The sequence below is a fragment of the Leptodactylus fuscus genome, chromosome 5 (genome assembly GCF_031893055.1).
Source record: "Leptodactylus fuscus isolate aLepFus1 chromosome 5, aLepFus1.hap2, whole genome shotgun sequence".
NCBI lineage: Eukaryota > Metazoa > Chordata > Amphibia > Anura > Leptodactylidae > Leptodactylus > Leptodactylus fuscus.
Window position 1 is genome coordinate 189,048,681 of NC_134269.1, and position 14,370 is coordinate 189,063,050.

The window sequence follows — 14,370 nt, forward strand, 5'->3', positions numbered from 1 at the left end:
CCCCAACATTGCCGATAATAAGGAGCCCTGAGCAAAGTTACTCTGTTCACCATTGTACACTTAAATGAGAGCGTGGAAATAGCTGAACCCCCATTTTTGCCATGAAAATTTGATTCAGGCATTACTTATTATATCTTTTACCGGGAAAGCTGAGTGATCATCAAAATGGCTGTCATTATGGTTCATCAGAAAGTTTTGCAGAAATATGTACCCAGTACTGTATTACTAGCCATATGAGACATTTTGTAGCCAAGCGGCCATCTTGTTTGTCACATTGTTTACTGCAAAAGCTTGGTCATTATCATGGCCCTCATCATAGCTCTAAACTTCCATGTTTTGGCATGATACACACCCAGCGCCATTTTGGTTGTCATATCTGCTACTGGGAAAGCTGGGTGATTAGCAAAATGGCATAATTATGACTTTGAATTGCCAAGTTTTTCCACAATACACGCCCAGTACTATATAACTATCCAGATGGGACATTTAGTACCTAGCGGCCATCTTGGTTGTCACCTTAGTTACTTCAAATGGCCGCCATTACGGCTTTGAACTATAAGTTTTGCCGCCATACATGCCCATTCCTGTATACCTATCTAAATTTCGCCATGATACAGCAGCAGCTGGTGGCCATATTGGTTGCCATGATACCCAGCTTTCCCAGGGGCAGATATGCTGATTATAACTAAGTTACTAAATCACTCCTAACCAGGCAATAAGTGTATGGACTCGTATATTAAGGTGACACTTCCATTTTGGTCAGGTATTTTACAGAAAACACCCTATAAAACTGACAGTAAGTGATATATTCCACTACTATCATGGTGTGTGTGTGATACAGTTCCCTCAGGCCCCCCGTGTAGCCGTCACCCGTCTCCCCTCACATCTCCCTCCTCCCTCCGCTTATGTGACCATTATGAAACACAGACTCTCGGCTGTTTCACAACAAGGGCAGGGAGCCGCGCCGCAGCCAATAGGAAGGCGCCGGGCGCGTCATGTGACCGCAGACTTTATGTAATGCAGCTGCACATGTTACATGACTGTGGCATTGCTTTGGGTTATTTCCTTGGTGGCCTGTGTGGCACCGGGCAGGGGCATTGTGCTGTACCCTATATGTACTGCCTGCCCTAGCTGCTTTTTTTTGGAAGTGCAGGCTCTAACTCTCTCCCAGCACTTGTCCTGCCCACATCTGGTTGACAGTCAGCTGTTCTTTGTGTTGCATGTCAGTGCTCCTCACCAGCTGCTCCACCACAATGCCCCCCTGCTAGCTGACGACTTCTTTTTTGAATATTTTGCAGCACCATGGAACTCTTCAGTTGCCCATCCTGCCAGCAGACCCTCTGGAAACCTGTGACTTTACTCTGCGGGCACACTTTTTGTAAGAAATGTCTACATGCCAACGGCAAGTGCCAGGTCTGCAAGGAAAGGTTAAAGGTCAGAGGTGCCCAGGAGCTCAGGTGCAACACGCTCTTATCCGGTTTGCTGGACAAGTGCCTGGACATGGACACTAAAGTGAAGAGGATCACAAGGGATCTGGAGGACTTGATCTCCATTCAGCAGTATGAGGAGGCTGTGACGGTAGCCTGCAAGGGAATAGTCATGGGTAAGGAACGTGAAAGGGTTAAACGAAGATGCCTTTTAGGCTTGGGCTACACGACACCCATTGAGCGACCAAGGTACGTCGAGTTGCCCTGAAACTCCTTCAATAATGTAAGTGAATGGAATTGCATCGCAAAAAAGAGGGTGCTGCGACTGTGACTTTTAGTCGCAAACCCCCTTTCCCAGCACTACTGGATCTTCTCACGACTAGGAAGTGGCAGTACCCTGGGGATCACAATGTGACTGTTGTTCACTTACATTGCAGAAGGAGTCGCAGGGTGACATGGCTTTCTTTGGTTAAGCTAAAGGTCACCACGTAGCTCTAGCCTAAGATAACCTGAATATTCTGATTTTATTTTATTATGTGATATTGTCATCTACGAGATGGAGATTGTGTCCCCATCTGACCCAAGCTTGGCTGGTCCAGTGCTGGCGGAGTGATACTCAGGACCTCCTTATAAGGTTGGCATGTGTGATCCGGATGGGAATAGATGCAGATTGTGGGCTAGTGTTGTGGCATAGGCAGAGGCGTAACTTGTCATAACTTGAACCTGAGCCCCAATGCAAATTATATAGTGGCCCCCATTAGTGTTATCTATAGCTCCAGGGCCTAGTAGTGATTGCTATCTCTGTATCCTCTATAGCTATACCTTTGGGCATGTTACTTTGTTTCAACCTGCACTCATGCCAACGCGTAGACATCATGGCTATACCGTGGCACATTATGTAATGTCATGTAACCTTGTTGTTCGTGACGTAACTAGACTTATTTGATTTTCCAGATCAGCCCTACAATGTCTCTAGGGTACTACTAGTGAAAAAAATGTTATGCCAGTGTGTACCAACCTAGGGTATACCAAAAGACACTCTTATAGCTTATACCGTATAGATTTGTTATAGAAGTTAGTGATTTTGTATTTATATATGTATGTGTGTATATATGTATTTGAATGTATATATATATATATATATATATATATATATATATATATATATTCTTATTTATTTAATTTTAATAGTCCCACAGTGGGGAAATTTCAGTATGTTACAGCAGCATAGTAATACAGATACAGGATAATAAACAGTAATATATTACAGAAGTAGACACACATATTCTGAGAAGACAAAGTATACTAGGAGTCCATAGCAGCTAAGGAACAGAAGAAGAAAGAAGGAAGACTTCAGGATCATTAAGTTCTCTGTTCGGAGTGATCTTCGCTTGGTCTGATGTAGATTATACAGCCTGGTCACGGTTGGAAGGAAGGACTTGCGATAGTGCTCCTTCTCACACTTGGGGTGAAACAGATGGTCACTTACAGTGCTGCCAAGTCCCATCAAGGTCTCATACATGGGGTGGGATTTGTTCTTCCGCATGGAGGTCACCACAGACAGTATCCGTCTGTCACCCACCACCTGTACTGGGTCCAAGGGGCTCCCCAGGACAGAGCTGGCCCTTCTGATCAGCCTTCTGATATATAAATATTATATATCCTAGGATATATTGTGTATCATGTTTTGTGGCTGTGTTGTTGTTTTTATGAATTATTGAATATATTATATGATTTCACTAATGAACATATAATTATACGAATTAATAAAAAATCTTTTTGATTCCTGGATGTGCGCTTTTTACTGTATGTATCAGACCTTCCAGGTATTAGTTTTCATAATGACACCTGTTACCCTGTATTTGCACAATGTGAATATCGGCTGATTTTTTTTTAATGGCTGTCACATGGCCACATTCATTCCACGGTCGGTGAATGGGGGCTATTCACATGTCTGATATTATAACAGTCTGCTGTTATGGACCATCAACATATAGGTCATGGTCTATTTTTGTCCGTTTTCATGTAATGTATAAGGGATCCGTGAAAACGCCTGCCCCTCGGGTGCAAAATGGCTGTAAAAAAATGGAGCCTTAGGCTAAGTTCACATCTGTCCCAGAGCCTCTGCCTGTACGGAGGAATTTTTTCTCTTCTGGTTTCAGTATAAAAACGGCGGACCCTATTATAGTTTGTAGGGTCCGTCAGTAAGTAACCACAGTTTTGGTAGTCCGTCTCCCCATTGTACAGGGCCCAGACAACCAAGAGCTGGGTGCAAATTTGAACCGAGACTTATTCATGCATTTAACCTGCATGAAAGCCTGCATTTCTGCCATTGATTTCACAGTGGCACTTGCCGTGGAGGGAAGACCAAGATCATCTCATACCTACCCTTCAAAATCCATAACATACTCTATCCCTTGGTGCACCTGCCAATAAATGTAACCAAGTGTATGCAGCTATGAAACAATGGCAGACTAATGCGACTCTTCACCTGAACACTTATTGCGTTAGGTACTATTACGCTGGGTTCACACCTGCGTTCAGGGTCTCCGTACTATGGTTTCCGTCTTCTGCATGGCAGAAGACGGAAACCATAGACCGGGTCCGGCCGTGCACGGCGGTGAGCGTTTTAGGCTCTCCGCCGCGAAACCGGATTTTTTTATCCGGACACAGAGTAGTGCATGTCCGACTCTGTGTCCGGATTATAAAACCCGGTTTCGCGGCGGAGAGCGCAAAACGGCCGGACAGCTTTCTCACCCATTCAAATGAATGGGGAGAAAGTCTCCTGCAGGCTTCCGTCTCCTGCATCTGTTTTATGCAGGAAACGGAAACCTGCAATAAGGACCGAACAACGCAGATGTGAACGAGCCCTTATTATGTTATAAAACAAAGTTGACTCCTTAAGACATAGGTCACTTCTCTGTTGGAGACTCTGTCATACTGTCTGAGGAAAAAGTGCTGCACGTAGGACATCTTCCTCCTTCCTCTGCCGCTTTCAACTTTACATTGACTGACACCTTATGCACCCCATTATATAGGTGGAATGTGGGACAGTAACAAAATTGTTACAGTTTGTTATTAATATAATCTCCAAACAAGTCACCCTAGGCCCCAGAGGACTACTCTATGTTGTGACGTCTACTGGTGGTCATACACTTTCAGTAGCAAATGATCAGCTATTCTTTCTGACTCCCCCATGTGTTCTTGGCCGAGTGTGCGTGTTTTCTCCATGAGGAGAGGATTGCAAGCTGCTATCTGACACCCCTGGCTTTGCCTTATTTCACCTCAGAGTAAAAAGCCTGGTCCTTCTTTTATTCCCCATCTTGTGTCGGAGGAGAGTTGGCAGACCCTCAGACATCCGAAATTGGTGGGTTTGGCTGACGTTAATCTAATGTGTGTTGGCACCTTATTTACGGTCTTATGAGGGTCTCGTGCTTAGGGTTGGGTTGACATCTTCAAAGTTTCTTGTTGTAGACTCCATTGGAGAGACTGTTAAAAACGGTGGAGAAATAAGTTCTGCACAGAAGACTTTTTGAATCCCTGGTCTATGTGTATAACTGCTGTTTTAACGGTCTGCCATTGTTCAGGCGACGGAGAACTGGCATTAGTATGAACACAAGGAAAATAGTTATCCATTGGAATACAGAAAGCTGCTTCTCCAGTTTCACCCGTAAATCAATGGCTCACCCTTTAGGCCAAGTTTAGATGCTGCAGAGTTGCCGTGGGATGGAGTCCACACCACAAGTCCACAAGGATTTACAAGACATGTGAATGGGTTTTGAAAATTCTGTCCACATGTGGCAGAAAAATGAGTAGCGCTTGAGATTGCTGAAATACAGGTCAGGTTGAATTCACAATTGTAGGAATTATCCCCTGTTCTCAGGATTAGCAGGGGTTGAACCCTCACACTTAGGGGCGTAATTACTGGGGTAGCAGGGTTAGCGGCTGCCACAGGGTTCGGGACATTAGGGGCCCGGTGACAGCCTCTACCCCTGCGTTTTTTTCTTTTCTTAATAGGCTGTTACCGACTAGAGTAACTCCAACCGGTAACGAGCCCTAATTACTTACTGATCCTCAGGTTCTGTAAGTGATGCCGCAGGCCCCCAAAACATCATTATTATAATCTGGGTATAATGATTGGAGGTCCAGGGGAGGTAAAGTAACATTAAAAAAACATGTTACTTACCTTTCCACTCTTCGGGCAGGTTTGGGCCTACTTCTGGATGCTCCCTGAAGTCACATGATTGGGACGTCCCGGTGATGTGACGTCCCGGGTCATATGACGTCACCACCGAGGACTGCAGTGGAGCCGGAGATAAGTTAGTAACAGTGTTTTTTTTATGTTTGTATCCCCTCTTGGTCTCCGATTATTATACTCTGGGGTCTGAAAAGACCTCAGAGTATAATAATTGTTCATGGATGTCCACTATGGGGCATAATACTGTCTGTAGGGGCCACTATGGGGCATAATACTGTGTACTGGGGCCACTATAGAGCATAATACTTTGTGCAGGGGCCACTATGGGGCATAATACTGTGTGCAGGGGCCACTATGGATTATAATACTGTGTGCAGGGGCCACTATGGGTTATAATAATGTGTGCAGGGGCCACTATGGATTATAATACTGTGTGCAGGGGCCACTATGGGTTATAATACTGTGTGCAGGGGCCACTATGGATTATAATACTGTGTGCAGGGGCCACTATGGGTTATAATACTGTGTGCCAGGGCCACTATGGATTATAATACTGTGTGCAGGGGCCACTATGGGTTATAATACTGTGTGCCAGGGCCACTATGGATTATAATACTGTGTGCCAGGGCCACTATGGATTATAATACTGTGTGCCGGGGCCACTATGGGTTATAATACTGTGTGCAGGGGCCACTATGGATTATAATACTGTGTGCAGGGGCCACTATGGGTTATAATACTGTGTGCCAGGGCCACTATGGATTACAATACTGTGTGCCGGGGCCACTATGGGTTATAATACTGTGTGCAGGGGCCACTATGGATTATAATACTGTGTGCAGGGGCCACTATGGGTTATAATACTGTGTGCCAGGGCCACTATGGATTATAATACTGTGTGCAGGGGCCACTATGGGTTATAATAATGTGTGCAGGGGCTATTATGGGTTATAATACTGTGTGCAGGGGCCACTATGGGTTATAATACTATGTGCAGGGACCACAATACTGTGTGCAGGGACCACTATGCGTTATAATAATGTGTACGGGGCCACTAAGGGGAATAATAGAGAATGCAGGAATGTGTGTATGGGTCAATTGGGGTCTTCAGCGGGTGTCGGTTGGGGGGGGGTGCATTTCAAAAGTTCACCACGGGGCCCCGCTGTTCCTAGTTTACACCATGCCCTCACTGATCTGGTATTTATCCTCTATCTTATGGACAGATTTTATTCTGATTGTGTTCTTCATACAGGTGGAGAGGTTCAACACTTTAGTTCAGGAGGGCACATATTTGTAAATGGAACCCATCCCTCCCGATCCCTGTGCAGATCGACTTCCTCCTTAAAGGGGTTGTCCAGGGTAACCAGTTTTTTTATATGAAGCCATGAAGGTGAAAAAAGAAACATTCTCACCCGTCCCTGGTGTTCTGGGTTCTCTCACTGCGGTACGGTCCTGCTGCTCTGATGTCTTGTTTTGGCGGAAGTACCTACCACACGTGTCCGCCACTCAGCAGCCTAAGTAAAGGAACCGGGATATCATTCACAAAGGCCAAAACAAAACACCAGAGCAGCAGGGCTGGACTGCGGTGAAAGACACCGAAGCACCGGAGACAGGTGAGTATAGTGTGTTTTTTATTTTTTAACCTTTACCAGCCTCATATAAAGAAAAGTTAATGTGGACAATCCCTTTAAATATTACACTTATCAGAGTTAGGGTAGGTCGATTCTACTGTTATTTAATGTCCGTCACAGGATGAGTGCAACGGACATGAAATAACAGGTGCAGACTGAGCCCCCATCATCGGGTCTCTATTCAACTCAATGTAAAAAAAGATGATGGAAATTTTCTTTTGTCATGTTTTTTACTTTTCCGACTTTTTCTTCTGTTACAAAGCAAACAAACAAGGCAGAACAAACAGCGCACATCATGTTGTTTACATTACAGTCAATGGGAACACTACTGTTAGTGTCTATTGGACATTATTAATGGTCGTATGAGCGTAGCCTTTCGCTGATACATTATCTCTCCAGCTGTTTATGCTTGTAGAAACTTTCACTCCAGGAGTCGTCTTATATTATAAGATTCTGCGCTGTTGTCTGGCAACCTGAAAACTGAGAATGCGATGAAGTATCCATGAATATTACATTCCCTAAATAGATAGGAGGATCAGGTGACAGCTCTTTATCTAACAGGTTGTTTACAGGTACCTGGGTGACGTCTTCTGGGTGTGTGTACATGGTGTGTACGGCCCTTGTTTGGCTCCGGGTGACGTTATGTAACTTCCCTGTCACCTGTTATATAACACAGGACACATTGGCTTCTTTAGAACTTCTAACCAGTTTTATATAACTCAGGCTTGAACTCTGTAGAAGGAATGTTGTGTTCTTCAGAATAACTTCTGTTCTAGTTCTTCGCTATTTTCAAGATCTCTGTGTCTATATTCTTGTCTACACCAAAATCCTTATGCAAGACTTAAATGACACCATATGTGAATCCACCCTAAGGTTTGTGATTCATGTTTAAGACAGCCCATTAGGAAGATTTAGGCGCCAGAACGAGGATGGTATTAGGTAACCTTAATGATCAACTGGGCTCAGAAGTCAGGGGGGCCCACAGGTCCCCTTTATCACCCGAGCACTAGATAAACTCCTTTGACCTCTTTTCTGATTCCCTTTGATGTCAGGCAGTCTTGTGTATTGTAAATGTATTCCACCTGCCCTCTGGGTGCACTGTAGTGAGAAGATTTGTGATACATAGCCTTCCACTGTCAGAAAGGAGAACATTAACCATTTAATGACAAATAGCAGTTGGGCAGCAGCATATAGTCAAGGAAGGATTCTGTGGGGGAGGCTGTGGTGTGTAATGGGACATAATTACAGTATGGAGGACACCAACAGGGAATGGCAATGATGTGTGCACAGACATGTTGAGAACAATTGTATATGGCGGTGTAGATTTAGATAGATAAAGAAAGGGAAATCTAAGTGCTGCTAAAATGTACAGATGGGATGTGGCTGATGGTTGTAAAGTTGCATAAAGGGTATCAAGCTAAGTTTTTGCCCCAGGTCTCATGAGTCTTTGGCTGCTATGTTCTTCTGATTCTGGCAGATGCAGACATAACATAGATACAATGAATGCTACTGTATTGTCTTATGATCTGTAAAGAGTCATGTGGGTGGAGACACTGAATTAAAGTGTTATCCTGGCCAGTTTTCCCAACTTTCGGAGCCACGGGCTTAGTACATGAGATGTACTGGCCTTGGCTTTATCTGCATGAATCAGATGCCATAGGAGGCCTGTGGGGCATCAATACAATAGCATGATTCTTCTAAGGGTCAGCTCCACCCCCATGACTACCTATATGTCATTAGAATATAACACATGTTCTTAGCAAAATAACATCACTGTGGCCCCTTTGGATAACATCATCTGTCATTATCACAATATTCCAAATTTTTGTATTGTGAATGTCCCAATTTACAGGGAGGTGACACATCTGGGCCACACGCATGGATAAAGATAAGAAATCATTTACTGTATATTGAAGATTCCTCCTTTAGGCTACGAAGAAATTCCTCTTCGTTTTCCGTCTAGCTGGAATCCCTGGCAAGATCAAGCAGGACGCTGATCTTTTTAGCCTCCTGCTGTAATCTCTGCCTCCCGTTGAAAACAATGCGGCAGATTTGGGGCAGAATCTGCTAAAGATTCAGGGGCGGAATCCGCTCTCAAATCCGTGGCAAATTCCTACATGTGACTGTACCAACATATTCTACATTGTTTAAGCACCCTGAAATTCTTACAGTGTAAGGTAATATGGAAAATGTATTTTTCAGCTCCTGATGCTGTTCCCTTGAGGGTCTTGCGCTCCCAGGTGTACCTGAGTTTAAAGCAGTTCCCAGAATCATTGCGGGAAGCCGAGGCAATCTGTGATCTGCAGCCACAAAACCCAGAGGTGAGTATAAATCAGCTATATAATAATATAACGTACCCTCCAGGGCAGGGGCATAGCTGTCTGTGTGTGGGGTGGGGGGTGTTAAGGTAATGTCAGGGTGGTTATTTAAGGGTGTTATCCAGGGTTAGAAAACCCTGTCTGCCTTCTCCTAAATAAAAAAAGCATTACTCCACTCTCCATATTGAGTGTGCTATTGCATGTCAGCCCTATTCCCTTTAATGGAGCGGAACTGCAATACCAGACACAACCCATGAGCAGGTGTAGCACTGTTTTTGGAAGCCATGTTTTCTAATTCTGAAGCAAACTCTTTAAAGGGATTATATAATTAAAACTGCATTTTTTTCTCGCTAACACATAGGAATAGCCTTAAAGGGATTCTACCATTAAAGCAACTTTTTATCTAATTACCACGTCGGAATAGCCTTAAGAAAGGCTATTCGTCTCCTACCTTTAGATGTCTTCTCTGCGCTGCCGTAGGTAGATATCCATAGATATCCTGGTTTTCATCGGTATGCAAATGACTTTACACAAGCGTACTGTGTAAGCGGCCATAAAAAAAATGGCTGCAGGCATGGCAGAGCCGACTGTGCATGCGTCCCATTTACAGCCAGTAGGTGCCATTCGAAGAACACGTCGCAGAGAGGGCGTTCCAGAGAAAGAAGAGGCCATCGCTGGAGAGTTCTCTCACAGCACTGGGGACCGCCCCCAGTGCTGCGAGAAAACTGATTTGCATACAGATGAAAACCGGGATATCTACAAAACGGCGGCGCAGAGAAGACATCTAAAGGTAGGAGAAGAATAGCCTTTCTTAAGGCTATTCCTACGTATTAGCGAGAGAAAATGCAGTTTTACTTATAGGATCCCTTTAAATTCAGAACTTGGGCATCAAATAGAGTCTGTTCCATATAAGGACAAGGTTGGGAGTTTAGTATCTATAATTGTATGGGATTGTTGTGTCTGTACTTCACAATAGCGCTGTATATGGATGCGTAGACAATGCTTACAATCCCTAATTTCTATTCTTTCAAAATCAGTAGGTACTGAATTATTTGGCAGAGCTGCTCACCACCATGATAATTGTGTTGGTTGGATAATAATGGGACATTGGTTTAGAGAGGACCAGTCTTTATCCAAATCCATTCAGCCGTTCCAAAGATATAAACCAATAAGCATCTGTTAGATGTATGCCATTGTGCTTTTCAGACCTCTTTAAAGAGGACCAGTCACCTAGTACAACATGCGGAATGCCATACACCATTTGATTCTTACCAATCCCCTGATCAATTTGGTGTTTTTCTATTTTAAATCTGTTCTCCCATTCAAAAGATACGGCCCCTGGAAAGTTACATAAAGGTTCCCGCCCACATGGAGAATCATGGCTACAGCCTTGCACTCTTCCATAGCCTTGTACTGTCAGGGGGCACGTTCTTCACACTGAGACTGGGCTGTAAGGCACACTCTTCTGACAGTGGAGGGTTATCGGTACCGAAAATAACGGCACCTATATCTCTGGCAATGGGGCACAATCGGCAGCTATCTTGAGATCTATAATAACGCTGATGTCAGAGAACATTAAAGGTCTTCTTTAAAGGGGATGTCCAATTTCAGACCAATATTGAGAGACAAATGTTATTGTTTGTATAATAAAAGATACACAATTTTACAATATACTTTCTGTAACAATTCCTCTTGGTTTTCTAGATCTCTGCTTGCTGTCATTTATTCTTTGTTTACTTCCAGTGGCTAAAAACCAGTCCATGGTCATGTGATTCATAGTCCATAGTCATGTGATTCATAGTCCATGGTCATGTGATGACACACAGGTACACAGCTCATTACCAGGCAGATATCTGATTACTGTGCTGTGACAATAACAGAATGAATAGTGTCTAAGATATACAGATGTGTCCATGTCTGTGTTTGTCTGTGTATACAATTGTTGTCCCAACTTTTTTCTGACAATCTTCAATCCTTTGTGTTCAAGTAAGATAGACTGCTGCTAAGTGTCATGCTTATTCCCTTTTTTCCTCTGAAGAACACATGCACTCTCACCCAGTCCAAGCCTGCATGTGTATGGAGAAGTCAGGGAGAATAGCTATTGACTGATAGCAATCTATACTGTATGGCCACAGTATTAGTGTACTAAAGCTTCAAGATTTCTAGACGCTTCCAGACTTGTTGACCTTTATTCAATGATTTATGGGTCTGGTTCATTATAAGAGCTCAGTACAGAGCGGTGATAGATATACTGATGAATGGGGATGTAGGGATCTGCCTAAAAACATAGTGAACTACTCTGACAACCATGAACTGGACCGATCAGAACAAAGCCCTCCAGTAATTCTTTACAGAGGACATGTCACCTCTCCTGACTTATCAGTTTTCATTTGTATTCCCCATAAAATAACAATACTGGAGCGGATTTTCTTGGTTCCCACTGTACTGCCCTTCTATTGTTCTTCCTGGAAATGTAATTGACATTTGACTGAAAGAAGGCGTGTGGCTGCCCACAATGGCCATGTCAATACATAGGGATGTATCCTATTGACAAGGGGAATGGGAACACCTAGTTGTCAATTTATTCATACATTTCCAGGGGGAATAACAGAGGAACGGAAAATGCAGAATTCCAAAAAATGATTATTTTATAGGGAATGTAAAAGTAAAGGTATTGGTGACGAACAGAAGCACAAAGTATATTAACCAGTTATATAACGTTTCATTGAACTTTATCTACATTCAACTGGGGAAACCCTTTAAGCTTAGAAAATTTCAGAACTTAAAGGGTTTTCTTATTTTCGACATATGCTATAAATGACTTGGATGGGGTTCTTACTTTTGAAATCCCCCACCCACCTATTAGGAGGACATGTTCACTGAGCCTGGCCCTAGATGAGGCTTCTATATATCTCTTTTCACATGTGTGTCATCCATAGGCACACAAGTGATCCCATACTGTACTGCTTCCTCAGTGGTTGTGGTAACTAAGATTTGGATAGGGACCCCCTTTAACATCTGTGTATAGTTTGCTGGTTTTCTCATTGTGCTGTATTTTATAGGGATACTACAGAAAGGGAATGGCTCTCCTTCATATGAACAAAGAGGACGAGGCTCTTAAGGAATTTCAACAATGCCTAGCCTTAAAGCCACATTTTGTGACAGCCTGTCATGAGATTGAACAGGTAAGGCATACCTACTAATCGGAGCCACCGACTGAATGTAGACTAACAAGTACTGGGTGAGGCATTCATTCACTTCAATGGGAGAGCAGATGCCGGCCATCCTGCACAGACGTGCCAACATCCAAGGACCTCCAACAATCTGCAACTTTATCATGCTCAGAACCCTTTAGGCTAAGGGCCCCTTCACACGGAGTAAACGCGCCGTGCATTGTGGCGCGTTTACGGCGTGTGTACGCCGCGTTTTTTTACGGTGCGCGATTACGCCGCGTTAACACGGCGTTAACGCGGCGTAATCGCGCACCGTAAAAAAACGCGGCGTACACGCGCCGTAAATGCGCCACAATGCGCGGCGCATTTACTCCGTGTGAAGGGGCCCTAAGGCCCCACTTTGCAGGAATGCAGCTTTTTTATTGCAGATTTTGCTGCGGGTTTTGAGCCAAAGACAATAATGGCTACAAAAGGAATGGGAAATATATAGGAAGTTCTTTTACTTCTCCCTTCTGCTCATTCCACCCCTGGCTTTGGCTCAAAAACTGCAACAAAAAAAGCTGAGTTTCCGCAACATGGGGTTTCAGCCTTCAATGGGTTTTCCCATAAACATCTGATAGACAAGCATCTGTGCCTATCTCTAAATTGAGCCCCCTTCTGCAGCCTCTATAGCTGAGATCTATGCTATTTCCATAAAGCCTGACCATAGCTGAAAGTCTTCTCAACAAGGTCGTGGCCAGGTAGGTAGCGGGGCATGAGACTGGGGGGACTCATTTTAGAGATAGGTGTGGGTCCCATAGGTGACATGTTGATTATGGCATGTCTTGGGGATATGCCATGAATGTCTCCTATGGGAAAACCCTTTGAGGCTAAGGCCCCGCGCAGCGAGCTGCAGCCAAAAAACACTGTGGGAACGACTGTGGTGGAAATGCATTGCAGTTTTTCCCACAGCACTTTTCAGAGAAAGTCCGCAGAGGTTTCCTTTGTGGACTTTCTGCTTGAATTATACCTATAGGGAAAATGCTGCTGTTTCTGTAGGTATAATTGACATGCTGCGAGTTACAAAAACGCAATGGTTTTGGAAATCGCAGCATGTCTGCTGGAGATATTTTTCTGCAATGTGTGGATGAGAGTAGCCAGAATCCCATCCACTGTGCAGGTATTCTAAAACGCTGCGGTTTTTCACATTTACACTACGTGGGGCCCTGGTCTTAGGCTAAGGCCCCAAATAGTGATCTACAGCTAAAAAATGAATGAGATTAGGGCTAATCCCTTCCACATGTTGCGAAATATAAAATGTTGCGGAAAAGCTGCAAAAAATGCAAATATATTAATTCTATCAGCGGAGATGCAAATGTTTTCCCTATAGATTTAATAAGGGAAGAAAATCTGCAGAAAAAAATTGCAATGAAAAACACTGTCAGGGTGGATTCACACCTGCGCCCGGTCTGCTCTTTGCAGGTTTCCGTCTTCTGCCTGAGAAACTGGACAGGAGACGGAAACCGACAGTCACTTTGCAAACCCATTCAAATGTATGGGTTTGAAAAGTGTCTGCCCGTGAGAGTCTTCTGCCTCTCCGTGGTGAAACCGTTTTTTTTTAACCAGACACAAAGTCAGACATGC

General features: G+C 43.9%; 1 protein-coding gene across 2 annotated transcripts in view; it reads left to right on the forward strand.

Annotated features, from left to right (window-relative positions):
- The first annotated feature begins 1,112 nt into the window (after nt 1–1,112).
- The window catches only part of LOC142203808 (LON peptidase N-terminal domain and RING finger protein 1-like), a 46,355-nt gene continuing 33,097 nt past the window's right edge, over nt 1,113–14,370 (forward strand). The window contains exons 1-3 of one of the 2 annotated variants that reach the window (XM_075274866.1): nt 1,113–1,603; nt 9,459–9,577; nt 12,637–12,759. In XM_075274866.1, the coding sequence (XP_075130967.1) occupies nt 1,303–1,603; nt 9,459–9,577; nt 12,637–12,759 (543 nt within the window). In that variant the 5' untranslated portion in view covers nt 1,113–1,302. The remainder of the gene's footprint in view (nt 1,604–9,458; nt 9,578–12,636; nt 12,760–14,370) is intronic. The other variant, XM_075274867.1, reaches the window with a different exon arrangement.